The sequence below is a fragment of the Antrostomus carolinensis genome, unplaced genomic scaffold, assembly GCF_000700745.2.
Source record: "Antrostomus carolinensis isolate BGI_N321 unplaced genomic scaffold, ASM70074v2 scaffold3755, whole genome shotgun sequence".
In the NCBI taxonomy this organism is placed as follows: Eukaryota; Metazoa; Chordata; class Aves; order Caprimulgiformes; family Caprimulgidae; genus Antrostomus; species Antrostomus carolinensis.
The window spans coordinates 26,620-43,940 of NW_010318288.1; the positions used below are offsets into that span (position 1 = coordinate 26,620).

At 39.0% G+C, this 17,321-nt stretch overlaps 1 protein-coding gene across 1 annotated transcript in view; it reads right to left on the reverse strand.

Moving 5' to 3' along the window:
* Window positions 1-17,321, reverse strand: part of BICD1 (BICD cargo adaptor 1) — a 47,559-nt gene that overhangs the window by 10,577 nt on the left and 19,661 nt on the right. Inside the window, exon 5 of the mRNA XM_010168823.1 lies at window positions 10,902-11,109. Coding sequence (XP_010167125.1) covers window positions 10,902-11,109 — 208 coding nt within the window. The remainder of the gene's footprint in view (window positions 1-10,901; window positions 11,110-17,321) is intronic.

Here is a 17,321-nt window from a genome sequence, read left to right on the forward strand (position 1 = left end):
GAACATTTCAGCTCATTTTGACACTCTCTAAATTACTAATCTCTGTCAGAGACTGAGACTAGGAAGAATCCCAAAATAAGCATTGGGGATGTCTTGAATGAGTAACTGATATGTACTTGTAACTGTGTCTAGTTCATTTAATCAATGGAGAGGTTTTTATTTCCTTCTTTTATCTGAAAGGGTAAAATTGAGAGTCAAACAACAAAGCAATAATTCTTTTTTTCCTTCTTCTCTAGCTAAAAGTTTTCAAGCTATCTAGTGAGATAACAAAATTGTTGTGGCATTGCTACCCAATGTCAATTGAACTTGCTCCATAAAGTTTGAGGAATTTGATAACATGGCTATGAAGATGTTATTGACAATTTACTTGAAAAGAGAAGCTGTCTCCATTTATATGGTAATGAACTATTTTCTTCCCCGAGTTGTCAATTTAACAGGAAAGAATGCATGGTTAATAGCATGAGTCAAAAGTATTGGGCAAAGAATAAATGAGTGGTCTTCTAGTTGTGCAGAGGCAGAAACACGTTGAATCACACAGGAAGTCCTACAAAGACAATAAATCAATCCTCTCAAAGGTGAGGAACAAGGAAAATTTCCAAATCTAAGAGACAAATGTGAGATGTCAAGAAGAATGGGGCAGAGGGTACTAAAACACTCACCCCACCTTGCTGAGTTGAAATTTGTTGAGATGCTTTCAAACTGTAATCTGACAGGATGAGAAAAGTCCCAAAACTGCTTATATCCAGGGGTAATGGGAACATACATTTATGCTGTCATTTGACTAGTTGGCTTCACTTATAATTTGTCTCTGTTTTTCTAACGGGTGCCAAGAAAACTCTGACCTTCCTCAAGGCCAAGAGGAACTTTAAGTGGTAATGGTTATCACAAAGAACAGCTGGCGAGAGGACAGCTGTGGCTTACCTTAGGAAAAAAAGCACAAACAATGGTACAGGTCAAAGATTAGAAAAGTCTCTCCCTTCTCCTGCTTCCAGGGTCAGTTTGGGTCTGGAAATAACACAGTTACCTCTGCCCTATGCACAGCCCCAGCTGCAAACTGGGTGCAGCTCTGTGTTTCTGCAGGCCATGCCTGGACAGAGAGGACTATGGTGGAGCAACTGCATAGGTTTCCACAGAGAGCCTGGCCAGCCTTATTAACCACAGCTCTCTTGGAGCTGGAGCGACTCGGGTTAGTCTGGCCTGAGAGCAAAACAAGCAGCACAGGAGGACTGAGCCATGGTACAGAGTCACTGCACAGCTCTGTGAGGCAGCCTTGTTCTGGCACAGCTAGCATGCAGGCAGCCTAATAAACTTCACCAGGTACAAGTTAGCTCCTGTACAGACATTTTACAGTACCCACACTCTCTGAGTTTTACCTCTGTTCCCATTAAACTAAATAATAGATCATTGATTGGAGATAGAAATATTTACCAACCAAGCATCAGTTTTGGCTTACTTCACAGTAAAGCTGATCTACTAAAAGCTGATCTACTATTAAAGTTGTATGTCAAGTATTGCAAATATCCAGGTAACTCATATCTTAAGCTTGCTATTTAGAGAAACTTTGTGTCTTAGATTATTGTTGGTTGGAGATGTTTCAAGAACAATGAACTCTTCCACTGTTTATTTCTTAGACTTCTCAAAAATTATTTGAAAAACAAAGGTTAAGAGATGTGAGCATGCTACTGAACTCCCATTTGCACACAGAGCTGGAGGCATCAGCAGTATCTACATACTGCACTAAGGTGGAACAGGCCAGCAGTAGGATGCAGCTAAAATCCTCATCTCCTGTCACTTCCACATGTCTGCTCTTTTTCTTGCAAAGGTGGCCCAGGAATGTCCCACTGTTTCTACACTCCCAATCTTCTGACACAGTCCTCCTTCTGCTCCTCATCCTCTCAGATCTTTGCCTTCAGGACAAGGTCAGACAGAGTAAACATAACAGAGAGACCTCTGCTACATATTTCTCACGAGTAAGAGTAGGTGATTGGGCTTATTGGAAGATGTAGGGTATTTAACTGTTATTTTTTTATAGCATTTAGTGAAATGCTATCTGTCTTGGTGATTTCCACAAACTAGCTCATGGAGCATCACTAACAACTTCACACACTACCTAACAGACAGGGTTTAGTAGGTCACTGATTTTGGTTTTCCAGAACATGTCAGGTTTCTTAGCTGTGTTCTAGTGAGTTCTTTCATCTGTACAAACAGATACACTATATGGAGTGGTTTCTGCCCTTATTTTGCATTACTTGATTTATACTTTCTTTTTAAACCTGAATTACCCCCAACCTAGAGAGCTGTTCTCCCATCAGTCCATGTTCTTCAGTGATAATGTGGCTGATAGCTCAAAGTGAAGTGATAAAGGTGTATCCCAGCCTTACCTTTTGCTGTAGCTCATATTAAGAATAATTTTTAAAAAATAAATAGTACCTAGTCAATAACAAAATTAGTGAAATGCATTTCTCTTTAATTACAGACTAAGAACATTAAGAGATTTCTTGTCAGCTCTGTAGGCTTTTTCACACTTTCTACATCATAATGTGTTTATGTTATTTCTCAAGCTGTTTCTGTAAATGCTTTAAATAATTCCTCATTAAACCTTCTGAGAAGCTAAATAACAGGTTAGTAAAATAACAGAAATGGAAATGGTATAAGCTGAAAATATATATTCAGTTCCTTTCTTTTATATACAGTTCATAAAAAGCACATTTAGAAAGGTCTAATGATTAATGAAATACTTACTCGATAAAAGACACACATATTTAAACATTTCAAAAGAGGAAAAGAAAGGTCTTAAAAATACAGAAATCATCACACTTCTGTCTTGTTGGTTACCCATCTTTCATGGAAACATAAATGTCTAGGATACATTTCAGATGGCCACAAATATGTCCAAACCAAAAATACTTGCATTGTTTTATGAGTAAAGAAGGGGCTGATCCAAAACCTGAAGTCACTGGGAATGGTAAATTTAGTAGGCTTTGGAAGAAACAACATGAGGTAAAACTGTAAGTTTTCATAGCCCTAAAAAACGCAGACAGGGAGATACTTACAATTAGGGATACTAGTCTTGATTAAAGAATTGCTGGTGAGCTTACTCCATACAGCACAACATCCCAAGGAACAGCTCTCTTAGAGAGCTAAAGTATCAGCATGTCTAATTTAAACAGAGACTTACTTCAGCTTTGCCTATTTTATGAGAAGCACAATATTGAATATTCCTGTATATTTGATGGTAAAAATCACTAAGTCATGAAACCACATTAAACCTTGTCATAAAAGAAAAGATGGATGAGTTTTGTTACCAGCATTGTCAAGATATTTCAATAGCTGTTTTAATTAATAGATAAGACTGGAATCCAAAGCCCAAAATTTTCATAGAAAGCAACAAATATCTGGTAACACACCTTAAAGGTACGATGTGTCACCTGCATGCCTATTTACTTAGAAACAACCAGAAGTCTAAGATTTGACTGGAGAATTTCAACAAATGACACTAATATTAACCATTCCATCCAGCAATGATGTCAGAACTTAGATACAGAGAGGAAAATGTCAATAACTTTCTAATGAAAATATACAACAGTAAGGTATGGTTTTCACTGCAATCTTGTTTTTTAAGTTTTAACAAACAGATTGGAGTTTCTATTAAAACTAGGTTTTATTTTGGTACTGCTTTCTTTACACAGTGAAAAATATAAATAGAAACTAAATGGAACTTGTAGAACTGCAGTGAATTCATGCCATAGGAGCTAAATTATATTGATCAGCATGAAATGTATGGTTTTGGTCTCATCAGTGATAATTGGAAAGCTAAATGCAAAAGAGGAAAAGCACAGATCCATAAGGTCCTATTTACAGTGGCACCAAGAGGTAAAAGTACATTTAGCCAGCTGACTTCTTCATTGGTTACAGCCAACTAATGTCCTTGGCAAGGACACTGTTCTTCAAATTCAAAATGGCCTCCACAAGGACAATGTACCATGCTTGAAATGGCATAAATATGTAATGCTCATTAAGCTTAGTTAAATGAGCATATCAGGTGCAAGACATGGCCACAAAAGCGGGAAAATATATACATATATCTGCATATATGCACTAACACCACTCATTAAACAATGAACACATACAGACACAGATATTGCATGTTTACAAAACCCATAGAAAAACAGAACAATGCAGAACAAAAAGTGAACACGGATAATAAGTTAATAATGACTGAATTATCCTTTTTGTGAAGAGCATCAGGTTCAGGTAAAAAAAAACAAAACAAAACAAAACAACAAAAACCAACCTGCTAAAAACACATAAAATCCTTTTTTCATGGAGAGCAGAGACAGAGGAGATCAATAATGCACGAGTCTTGCAATAGCCAGTAGCCTGTCTGATGACACAAGCTCAGAAACATCTTGCAGGTACAGGATCACTACCAACACAAGTACATTCTCAGTAGATAAAAATACAACATTTTCATAGCCAAGGACTCAGAAGAATCATCCATGGATCTCTAACTGGACAAAGAGCAATTTGTACTTGGACTGTAAATTAGACTTGTCAGAATAATGTTGTGGGGTTTGGGTTGGTTTTTTTTAAATGGTTCTGAAGAACTTTCAGCTGCTTTGCTTTGCTTGGATGAAGTAAATCAAATCAAACTTACCTGACTGAACAATCAGAGCAGACTAGTGTGACTAGTTAGATATTGTATGGCTGCATATCTTAGTAGTGGTGGCTCAGGTAACTGCTTGCTCTGCTGTTCAAGAACAATATTCTTTCACTTAATGTACAGATAAAACCATGTTCATTATGAACTAGAATTCAGAATAAAATTCTTTAACACAAAATCAGCATAGAAAGAGGTACCTAGATCCTACTCATGTTGATTTTCCTTTTCATTAATCTCTAAAATTCCTTCACAAAGGAGAAGTTAGAAATATTTAAAACTATTCACTGAGTGACCTGAACAATCATAAAGATCTACAGATCACCCTCCTAGCACAATTCAGCTCTGATTTTGTCTGTAAGCATAGAGTTACAGAAGAAACTTATCTTGGGTGACTTTTATATTAAAAGTATATCTTAATTATTTATGATAGGTGATGAGCTGAGTCCTTGAGCAGTTGCTGTGCTATTATATGATATTCCTTGTGCTGTCTTTATTTTCCACATTAGTCTCTTGTAAGAATCAAATGCCATTTGTAAATCAGCCATTCTGTAAATGCCATTCTGTAAATCAGCCTTGAAAGACACCACAAAAGCAAGCAAACTGTCAGGTTTAATGTGCTTTCAGAAATGAGCAACTCCACAAAATTACCTAATTTTGCAGTGGTTTTTATTTTTACAAACTTTAGAAGCACCATTTTAGGAAATGGTCTTGTAAGAATGAAGAACGCTAAATTCTAAATCTGACAGAACAAAAATCTGAGGCTGAAGTAAACCATCAAATTTTTGTTTAAACCAGTTGGGCTAACCTGTATTGTCATTTAAAGATTGGACCTCAGCTGGGCTTTGAATTTGAGAGAAGTGTCTCACATTTTAAGGCTACTTTCCTTTTTCTGCTTCAATAAAGTGAAATAGATGACTGAACAGAATTCTCTATAAGGGAAAGGATTGCTTATGATGATCTTATGATCTAATTTCCTAAGCAATATTAAATACTATATCATTCCAAGTGTTTTCCTGTGTGTGATTTTAAATACTGAAATCTGCCCCGTGGTACCTACCAGTGTAAACAATATGGAAAAGAAGCATCTATCACAGTTTGTTTGGGCAGCACTTCAATGAAGGAGAGACTCTCAGGTAGATCATAGCTGACCTTTAAACAGCCCCTGTTTAAGGGAGAACACTGCAACCATTAGTTACTCTCCATCTCACAAGCCTGTTTGGAATCTTCTTCTTCAGGTCCATCATCCACACAAGGATCTCAATTGATGTAATTTTAAGCTAAAATTGCAGAACTTCATATTCAACTTTTAGAATTTCCATGCTAAAATAATCAACAGAGAAGAGAGTGGTACCTGGACACCTACAGCAGATTTTTTTCTGTCTTATTCTGTCTTTGAAGAAGTCAAGAGAAACATAGTTTGTATTTGGGACAGTGGGATATTAAAAGAGAGACAACTGTATCCTGGGCTGTATCAAGAGAATTGTGGCCAGCAGGCCAAAGGAGGCGATTATTCCCCTCTAATCAGCTCTAGTGAGATCTCACCTGCAGTAGTGCAACCAGTTCTCAGTCCCCCAACAGAAGGAGGACATGGACCTATTGGAGCAAGTCCAGAGGAGGCCACGACGATGCTCAGAGGGCTGGAGCACCTCTCCTATAAGGACAGGTTGAGAGAGTTGGGGCTGTTCAGCCTGGAGAAGAGAAGGCTCTGGGGAGATCTTATAGCGGGCTTCCAGTGCCCGAAGGGGCTACAAGAAAGCTGGGGAGGGACTTTTTACAAAGGCAGGTAGCGATTGAACAAGGAGTAATGGCTTTAAACTGAAAGAGGGTAGGTTTAGACTAGATATTAGGAAGAAATTGTTTACTGTGAGGGTGGTGAGACACTGGAACAGGTTGCCCAGAGAAGCTGTGGCTGCCCCATCCCTGGAAGTGTTTAAGGCCAGGTTGGCTGAGGCTTTGAACAACCTCATCTAGTAGAAGATGTCCCTGGTTATGGTAGGGGGGTTGGAACTAGATGATCCTTAAGGTCTCTTCCAACCCAGACCATTCTATGGATTAGAAAGCCCACATGAAGTCTGGGCTGCCACAGCTTGATGTCAGAGGGAAATGCATGCTGATTTAAAGTTGATGGACACCAAGTGGGAAATGACAATCTTTTTCTCAAGAGGTCTTTAATTCAGCTGGTCTTCACTACTGAGTCTTCATGTCAAGGTCTTCCTCTGGAGAAGGCAGCCAAAAGCAGTCCTGGCTTTCCTCCTATCAGGGAACAGTCAAAGCTGGGCCAGAGCATGGTAAAGGCAGCCTCTTCTGCCACACATCAAGTCTGGAAGAAGGTGAAAGAGGAATACAGGCACAGCTTGCCTACTATTGCATAGTGGCAGGGGAGCCTGCCTGGTTTCTCTCTCTAATAACTTCAGTTATTTTGGCTCTTGGTCTCCATGAAATGTATTCCCAGCTACAGACTCCCTGTCCCTACAACACTGGGAGCTACTGAAAGGATAGGAAAGCCCACACACCATATGGGTGAAGCATTCATGTGAAGGAAATTGTGCATAAATTTAAATGAAAACAAAACAAAACAACCCAAAGCTGATTGCATTTAATTTAGGCTTTATTGCTCCTTCACTGCTGAGGACACAGCCTCAAGCCAAGCTATACTCTGCTTCATAGTGTTTGAGTTTGGATGCTGCTCTTTTGCAACCTGTCTGATGAAGTAGCAGGTATGGGTTGCTACATGTCTTGCTGGCTGCTTGATGGCACAGATCATCTGAGAAAAGTAACTCTTTCTAATACAAGGCTTTTAAACATTCCCTGTAAAAGCAGCAGAATAACATCCTTCACTGTTCCTTATTTTCAGGAAACAGATAATTAGACATATGTAAAAAAATAAAAGCCCTACTTGGTGTATCATTCCTTTGATTTGTTAACAACAATAAGAAATCTTCCAGAAATTGGTAAGAACAAAGCTGAAAAATTCCTTACCTAATCCTCAACCTGATTCTACCTTGGGCCTTGCTAATACTGGACTCTGAGTGCTCAGAAAAAATTCTGGTTTTAAGATGTTAGTCTCACAGGCTGAGCCTAAGACCATGTGATGGCATAAAATTCTGACAAATGCATTCAGAAAGCTGGGCCTGTTGTAGATTCATGAGGAAAATTATAACATAAATGAGTAATACTGTCTCAAGACCCTTTTATACTCTGAATATGTACAGATGTACCTAAAGCACCAGGTAAGACTCCAGATAAATATTATTTTCTGGGAAATTCTACTCTTCAGGATGCTTCATCCTTTGGTCTCTGTTGCTGGAAAAAGTCAGAGACTGTCAGTGTTTCTCAATCTGTGGTCCATGCATCTGTGATGCTCCATGAGATATCAGATGCTGGTCCAGGAAAATAGCAACAAAAAATTTAATGCATGAAGATAATCAAGATCCAGAGTCCGGAACTCAAAGATCCCATATTTTACCATTTTAGTAACAATTTTGCAAAATTGTGTTTACCGATGTGTTGAGCACACTTCTTTTTTAAATCATTTTATCTTCCAAATATTAAACTGCATTTAAAATATACAGTCAGGGTTCTTCACACGAAGGTCATCCAGCCTTTGGATTAAAATCCGTTTCTCTTTGGCCTGGCACTCTTGTAAATTGTACATGGGAAGTGCAATTAGTTTTGGAGGAGTCTTGTAAATTGTATGTTAGAAGATTGCCATTTTGGGGCCTAGATCCTTGCATTTCCAAACTGGAGAGTTTGGCTATACAGAAAATGCAAAATCCAATTCTTTAAAGAGATGTAAGTGTCCATCAGAAAGAAAAGAATCCTTATTCTGTTGTAGGATGAAGAGGAAAGAATACAAGAGATAGTACCAGTATTTAGGAAATAGATTCCTGTCTATGGGATAGAAAACAAGCACATGGTCTGCCAACAGAATACAAAGGAATTGCTGAAAGATCAGTACTATTTATTTTATACATTTTGAAGCCTTTGCTTCTTTACTCCTCCCTGCCTTTTTCTCCCCAGGAGCCAGCTCTTTGATTTATTTACTGCAACACTCCTTAGGAAAATGTCTTGTTTAGGCTCTCTGCAGTTTTACACTTGCCCTCTGAGTGGGTGTTACTTGCATGGCACTACTCAAAGGCAGCTGTGATATTGCTGGCACTGAGAGATATAACAAACTATAAAGTATTGCTCAGCTTTTCAAAATAAACACTTACTTGAGCAGAAACCACTTTATGGGTTTTAGCTTTTATATTTTCTACTTATGCTTTTTGTGTATAACAAATTTCAAAACAAAGAATTAAAAAATTTAACACCAGATGAATATGCACATTTAAAGGCTAAAAGATCTGCTCAGGCACAGAAGTAATTATTAGCTTGTCTATCAAGAGAAGAAAGATGTTGCGACCTTTGAAATGACATTACAGTTCATATTTCCTTTCTACACCTTGTTCAAAACGGATACTGCATTTTGGCAGGAAATGAAGAGCAAAAGCTTCCTGCAAAGATAAACTTCATGACTCAATTTGTATAAACTAAAGCTTCTGTGAGTTTAACATTAAAGTTGAGAAAAATCTGACTGAATGCTCCAGGGTGAGCAGAAGATGGATGCTGCCTAGGCTCCTGCATGCTGCCAATCACTCCTTCACTGGCCCTCACACATCTGACTTCCCTGTCCCATTGGGTTTGTGTCTTACACGGGGACTACCAGCACAACCACCAGACTAAGCACCATCCGGGCACAGGGGTGCAGCCTCTGTGCGTGCCAGCAGGACTGCACCTACCTATACCACAACAGGACTTTCCCCACTGCACCTGGAACCAGTTTGGGCTGCTGCCAGCAGAATGTCAGCTCCTGCCACAGGCAATGCAGGAGAAGACATTTTGCTTTTCAGGTCTCAAGAAGATGCCCAAATTAGATTGCATTTGCAGTGCTGGGAGGGTCCACTGCTCTGCTAACCACTCAGCACCACATGCACCCAAGGAAAAAATGTTTACCTGGTATGGCCACGGTTAACCTTTTTTCCTTGCTGAGACGGTGCCCATGGATGAATTCACTCATGGAAGGGGGGCCCCTCAGAAGATATGATTCTGTGGAGGTGGGATGAGGGGGAGCTCTTAATAATTTCTGGAGGTAGGTCCCTGAAGTCCTGGGATGGCTCTGATCACAAAGGGAAGGTGAGAATAGTCTTGCAGGAGATCCAAGAAAAATACATATGGAAACAAAAGAGTTTTACTTTAATTACCTTTCAAAGCCTCATGAATGACAACATTATGTTAATATGCTTAACAGGTAAAAACCAACTAGCGTTGCCACCCCATGTCGTTTCTACAGCAGGGTGCCTCGCCTGCATTGGAAATCCTGGTTCATATTTGGGGAGGAGGAAATGAGGTCGAGTTATATCTCAGCATCCTGGAGTCGACATGTACAAGGTTCCCTGAACGTTCTCTTGTTTTTGCATTGTGACTAGAGCATACAAGGAAAGGGAATGATTATCTAGGACTTCTCTAACAGAGTCCTTTTCATCTTCAGGACTGTGGAGATCCCCACACCTACAGAGCTTTGGCAGGGCAGTCACAAGACAAGATAAGAACTCACTGTTTAAACAGTGAAATATTTGCTTTAGGTTATGAATGGCAGCCATCCCCCTTCAAAGGTTGCTTGCTCCCATGTAGAAAAATTGATCTGAGTGAACACATCCATATTCTTTTCACACTGATGAAGAACAAGGGAGCACCACAGCTTAACAGAGAGATGTAGTTTCTTTTGTGTTAAGCTGTGAAATGCTCATAGACCACAATCCTTTTTTTTATTTCAGATGCTCGTTATGGAAAACCTTAAGGAAAACTTCTTAAAGAAAATACATTCACACTAATATTAAAGACATACAAGATGCACTGAGACACTGACAGAATATAGTTCAAAACACTACATTAAGGAGGAGGAAATAACATAGTAGTAGGTGGATCAGAAGCACATGTTGCCAGGCTTTGAATTTCATATTTATATCCTCCACACCTCCTTCTCCCCAAAGTACAAAAAAAAAAAAAAGTTTACAATTCAGTGAACAACTTTAATGCAAGTCTGGCCACTGCACTGTACTGTACTGTAAAGATCACTGCATGCATACATTTTCCTCTGAGTGCCACTGCTGACCAGTAAGTTTGGTTGCTGTGGGCCCTGACTATGCAGGAGGAAAGTGTCTATGCTTGGCACGGTGGCTGATGCCTCCTCACTTACTTTAGGGCTGCCGATCTTGCTCTTTCCAAGCTTGCCTTTGCTGCGTCGGGACTGCTCATGGTCGAACTCTAAATCCTCCAGTCGCTGAGTAAGGGCAAGTTTTTGCTGGATAGCCATGCGCAACAGAGAGTTTAGGGTCTTCTTCTCATCCTCTGCAGCTGCGAGCTGCCTCTGCATCTCATCCAGCTGCGTGACGTACTCATCACACCTGGGAAAACAAACAAGGCAGAAATCTGGGGAACCAGTCCAAGAACAAACCCTACTGGTGATCACATTCCCAGGCTGCAATTAAAGGGACAGATTCACATCCAAGCTTTTGCAGAACCTAATCTTGGAAGCAGACAGCCTGAATTCTTCCATTCCCACTTTGAACAAATTTGAACTTGGATCTGAATGGCAACACTTCCCGTTCTGCAGCAGAACGTATCTGTATCTAGAATATCAGAGTAGTCTATGGCAATATGGTATGTTTCTAATGCAGGTAAATAGCAATTGGAGGGAAGGTTTGGGATTATGTCCAGGTTAGGCCACAAATAACAATTTTAGGGGCGGGTTCAGCTAGTAACTCACCAGGGATAAGAATGTCTATTATTTAGATAATACTGTTTTTCATAGACAGTCAACAGAATCACAGAATCGTATGGGTTGGAATATCTGCTTAAGCAAAATATTAGAAAAAATGATGAAAAAAAGACTGCAAGTACTTTGAACACTTGACACATCACATTTTGTGCCATGAGAAGCCCTCAATTGTTTGCCATTGTTAGCTGACTAAAAGAGGTATTCAGAAATCTCCACACCTGGAAGTTACTTCACATTTACTGTTGAGTCTCTTAGAGATGTGCTCAGGTATCCATTGCTATGGTGACCTACTCCTTTTTAACCCTCAGCCTCTCTTATCTACATGAAAAACTGTATCTTTTTAATTTGCTTTAGATCTTCGAGACATAATTTTGAAACAAAACCACCTTTCTCATGATTTTGTTAGCATTTAAGACTGAATTAAATTTGGTTCTGCTTTAAACAATGATTCCTAAAGTTAACAGGAAGAACAAGGCGTTTCAGGATGCTTTTAGTCAGTTTTTGAAGTGAAATAGCTTCAATTTGTTAACAATAGGTCATCTGATGAGTAAGAACCAAGAGTGACAAATGTGTACCAGTAATGAAATGATTCACAGATAGCAGTACTGTCTGACCATAGGACATTTGTGGCAACACCCAAGAATTTTTCACATTAAATGATGCCACTTTTGTCAAATCTCCCCTTGTGATTTGTACAAATTTAAAAAGCTTTGCTGTGTAATAGTGTAATGGATGAAGATTAACTTTATCAGTATAACTCAGAAAACAAGCATAGAAAATAGTCTTCCTTCTCAAAATGTGTGACGCAATAAACGTTTGAATTATTACAAGCAGAGATGAAACTAATTTCTCTGAAACTTTAATTGTCTCCTTGGGAAACAGAAATAAAGTATTCTCAAAAAATAATAGTTATTCTTCTCACTCACTCACATTTGCACTCCTCTTGAATAGTTCAGGCACTGGAAGCAAAATTACTAAGTCAGTCATAGTTTCATCTACAGTTTCAGTATTATCTTTCTTCTACAGGACCTTAATAAGCATGACTTTCTCTAGCCAAGCCTTGAGGAAGACAGATATTTCTGAAACACTGGTTGGCTTAAAGCCAACTTGCATACCTATTTCTGCTTCAAGCTATGAGATATCTATTGATGCTTTAGCCAGTTTCTTTGACAGAGACACTAGAATGAAATCAGCATTCTGGAGGTTAAATTCAATTAATTCGAAACAGGAATTACTATAATGTCTGCGTTATCAGAGTTTTAAAGACTCATTCTTGTAACCAGATATATCTGGTATCCATCTCTCCTATTCTCTCCTGCTTTCTTCTTTGTCTAGAAGATGAATATTTTTTTCTAAATATGTTCTCTTTTGAAAATTTTAAAAAGTAACACCTGCAGCACAATGCCACTAGAGGAGCAAACGCCAGTATGCCAGTATATTAATTTTGCTTTTTTGCCTCAGGCCTCAGGATGCATTCTTGGTATTTAGGCATCTGCTTTGTAAAACAGCATAACTGAGCAGTTCAGAAACATAAGCTCCATGAAGGTGGATATACTAAAGCAAACAGACAAACCTGCTTTTCATTACCTGCTATGAACAATAACAAGCTAACCCTAGAAACCTGAGTATACTAGCTACTGTTAGCTGGCCTACTTGAGACAAATACAATGTCTTGAATATAACATTTTCCAACTATCCTGATTAATCATATGCCCTTCCTAGAAGTCTCTCCATAACAGCAACCCTACATTCTTGGCAGTTCACTACAGTCTTTGGGTGGTTCCAGTCATCTGACCGCCCCCACGAGTTGAAGTTTCCTATTATTTTTCACAAACACATGGTCCATTGTCTGTTTTGTTGCTCAAGCATATGTATTTTTTTGTGAAACAGTGTTCAGAACGGTTAAACCTAAATCAGTCCAAGTAAAGGACATAATTAACTTTAGAAACTGCTGAATTAACAGCCTCAGATCTCCTTGAAGTCTGCAGCAGTGAAGGTTATTCCATGTAGATAGAGGTAGCTACTGCCTGCAGCCATAGCATTTCCCTTCACTGAAATATTCCTTGCTAGGTGCAAGTGTAGGATAAAAAGAGAAGTGTTTCCAATTAAAAAGAAAAAAACACTACACACATCCACATCTCCTTTTGCCCACATGTTTTAAAAACATTCATGAAGTCTCACAGCATACTGAGGAAGAAAAAGGTTAACAGCTCCTGAGAGATGACTTCTGGCATGGTACAGACCACTATGGACCAAACAGGGCTCCAGGATGCACCAGGGCTCTGAATAGGTCCTTCAGAAGCACTCAAATAGTAGTGAATAACAAAAGTTATGTTATGTCCTCCTAAGTCAGAGCTCTTTCTCAATTTTTCCCTTGCTCCAGGACAGGTATAAGGTGCAAGTGACTATTAAAGAAACAGCACTGTTATGTTGCTGACTGCTGGTCTACTTATCACCAGAGCAAAGGTCAATATTTCACCTATTTCTCATTTCTCTTGTCTCAGAAATGAAGTGGACAGACACATAATCTCACTTATTTTGTATTAACTGATCCAAGAAGCTTATTATAGGAGTTTAAATGATTTCTAGTTCCATCTCTCACCTAGGAATGCAAACCAAATACTGAGTCAGGCTTATGTGTAATTTATGTAACATAAATCATAGCAGAGCTTGAGTTAAAACCCAGGGACACTGACAGTGACAGATCCCTGCTCTAGCCATAGAAGCATAATGCTCTTCTGCTCATAAATGTTTTCTCACTTAGGATAACTCCAGGATCTCTCTGAACTTCCCACTCCATCTCTTCAACACACATTTTTCTTTAAATATTAATCATAAGAAAATGTCTAGATGGATGGAGAATAAAAATCCATGCATGCAGTGTCAGGACTATGGCAATATCATGAGCAATATTTCTTGCTCTCTCCTTTTGAGTATTTCCATTTAGGCTCGGAAAGCAAGTATGTGTAGGGACTCAAATTAGTTTCCTGAATCCCTTTAGGATCCTGCTTTAAAAGTAGTTCCTTCTCCCCTTCAGCACTAGACCTCTCCCAGGGCAACCCCTACTCTAGATGGTAAAACTAATGTTTTAAAGAATTTATTTTTCATTTGCTCTCTGGATGAGTGCTGGCCAGCCATCTCACTGCTTCACACTCCCACAGCTCCCACCGGGGTCAACAACTCAGGGTTGGAGTGAGGGGAAATGACAGGTCGGGCAGGAAAGGCTCACACCATTTTTTCTGGTCTAGGATGACCAGATGCAGCCCAGGACAAAATAAGCAGGCTAAACACAGGCACTGCGCGTGTGGAGAACAGTACATGGCCCTGGCATCAAACAGCAACTTTAACTCTGCTCTGCCAACCCCACGCATCTCACAGAAAATAAGGTTTTATATGCTGGGTTTTTTTCTTTTTCCAAGAGGTTTTGTTTGAAGAAAGGGGGATTTGAACTGTATTGAGGACGTATTCTTGAGAGGTCTGAAGTAAATTCAGAAATAGGGATTAAGGTTAATGAAGAGGGAAGGAGGAAGCTGTAGAGATCAGAGCCACAGAGGTTTTGGACTGGGAAACAAACAGTCCCAAAAGGAAAAAGAGCAAAAGTACAGGTATGAGCTGGACAGAAGGAATTTTGAGTGGGAGAAGAGAAGAACTGAAGAAAAAACTTAAGGAACAGAAGGAGGCACAAGCGTTAGGGGAATTCTCGATGCAAAAATGAGGGCTCCTGCTTTCTGCATAGGGGAGCTTTGGAGAAAAGAGTAATCTTTGCTGTTCAGACCAGAAACAGGTATGCTCTGCTCTCCTTATGACCTTTATCCAGTGCATTTGAGGAAGAAACCATACAGTTCAGCACCAGAATGAACAGGTATTTGGGGACCAAATGAACAGAAAAGGATGGTTTATGAAGGAGAAAGGATATTGCTCTATCAAACAGTATATGAAATAATTTTCAGATCTATAATATAACTCTACTATCAGAGAGATGTTCTCCGAAAGTACAAATTCAGGAGTAAGTTCCATGTGATGCAGGACTACCATGGAAACCAATGTTTTATTCAACAAAGGATTAAACAATTGCTTTTTTTATGCTGAAGGTTGCTATTGCATCAAATGTTACTGCATGGAGAATCTTAGAGTCTTGTATTTCAAAACAGATTTATTTTCTTAAACAGACATCTATAGTATATAATTGCTCTGTCATTTAAACAAATACTATTCCAAATGGAATATTCAAAATGAGTCAATGATTTGAACATTTAGGAAGGTTGATTTAATTATAAGGCCATTAGATTCCAGGGCAGGAAAGGAAAATTGATACTTTACAACTGAAAAATCTATAGGAGCACACTGATGTGTAAGACCTTGCAGTGAATTATTTTTTATAACTCTGCTCAGAAATTACGGGGCAAAACTTACGATGTCAAGGGCAGGGATATGTTCTACAGGCCACGCAGTGAGTGCTTAATCAGTACTGCATGGAGTTTACCAGAAGCAGGAAATGCTTTAGGTGGGGTTTATCTCTACTAACATTTGATATTTACAAAGTGGAAATCTGTAACTTGGGCAGTCACCCAGATTCCTTTTATAGCTCGTAGAAGAGAAAAATCAAAAGAGAAATTCATTGCATGCTAAACCCAAGACATCTAGAAAAGGTATCTAGATAAATGGCAGCCTGCTTCTCATAGAAAAGATGCTGCTGTCTCCCATCAGCTTTAGGATATGCCTTAAACCCAGCAGAAGTGCGCATTCAGGATGCCCAAATAGGGTATAGTGCACTCAGTACACCAACAACCTAACATTCCCTTTAAGTAACAACTTCTAAATCTTTGCAAACTTATTTTACCTCATAGGCTGATGATTTATGCTTCCATGAAAGACCCTTGTTTGCTTTATGCCCATGATGCCACTTCTCTCCTCTGGAGTTAGTAGCCTTCCAGGTAGTCTTATAGAGTTGGTACATTCACGTATCTCCTAGATTAATAAGCTTGCAAATAAAGATTGACACGCTCATTTCTATTACAGACACACAACTTTGCTTTCTTGAAGAAAATCTTTAGATGCCAATGAAATCAGTTGAGCTACCCTGGTTCACACCACCTGCTGAGTTGGTTCTTCATTTCCATTATGGCACTACACATACTCTTCTGATGATGAACCTATGACGAATTTGTACACAGCACCAATGTCATAGCATGTAAATGTCCCTTCTCCTTTCTTCTCACCTCTCCCAGCTGCTGCTGCCACTGTCACTGAGCTATAAAGGACCTTAGAAGGCTGGAAAAGGTGAGATGGCACTGTGATAGGGAGCACTGGAGATATGTTGTCACGAGGCATGAAGAAGTCTTATCACTCACAGTCTAAAGCACAAGCTTTTTGTTTTACAATAAGGAGAGAAAAAAAAAAAAAAGCCTTGATATAACAGAATAATTTTCTGAGTATACTAATTCCTTTCCTTATTAATTTATTGATGAAAGCATTGGATCTTTAAAAAAAATATTTTTAGATAATCTTTTAAAAAGCAGCTAAAACCAAAATCTCTTCCAAAGACAGTGTGGGGGAAGGAAGTATGAGAGATGATTAATTACTGTCCTGCCAGGAGAAAACATGTTACAGAAAAAGTTAAATTTTTATCCTGTGAAGGAGGAGATAATAAATTGAATATCACAGTGGGATAAAATAAGAATTCATGCCGGAGTGGGAAATTGCAGTGGCCTCACAATTATTAGTGCTGGATTACAGCATAGGACGGCTGATGAAATAGATTTTACTAGTGGTAAGTAATAAATCTACAGTAATGAAAACATGAAATCCCGAAGATCATCAGTAACCACACAATAGCTT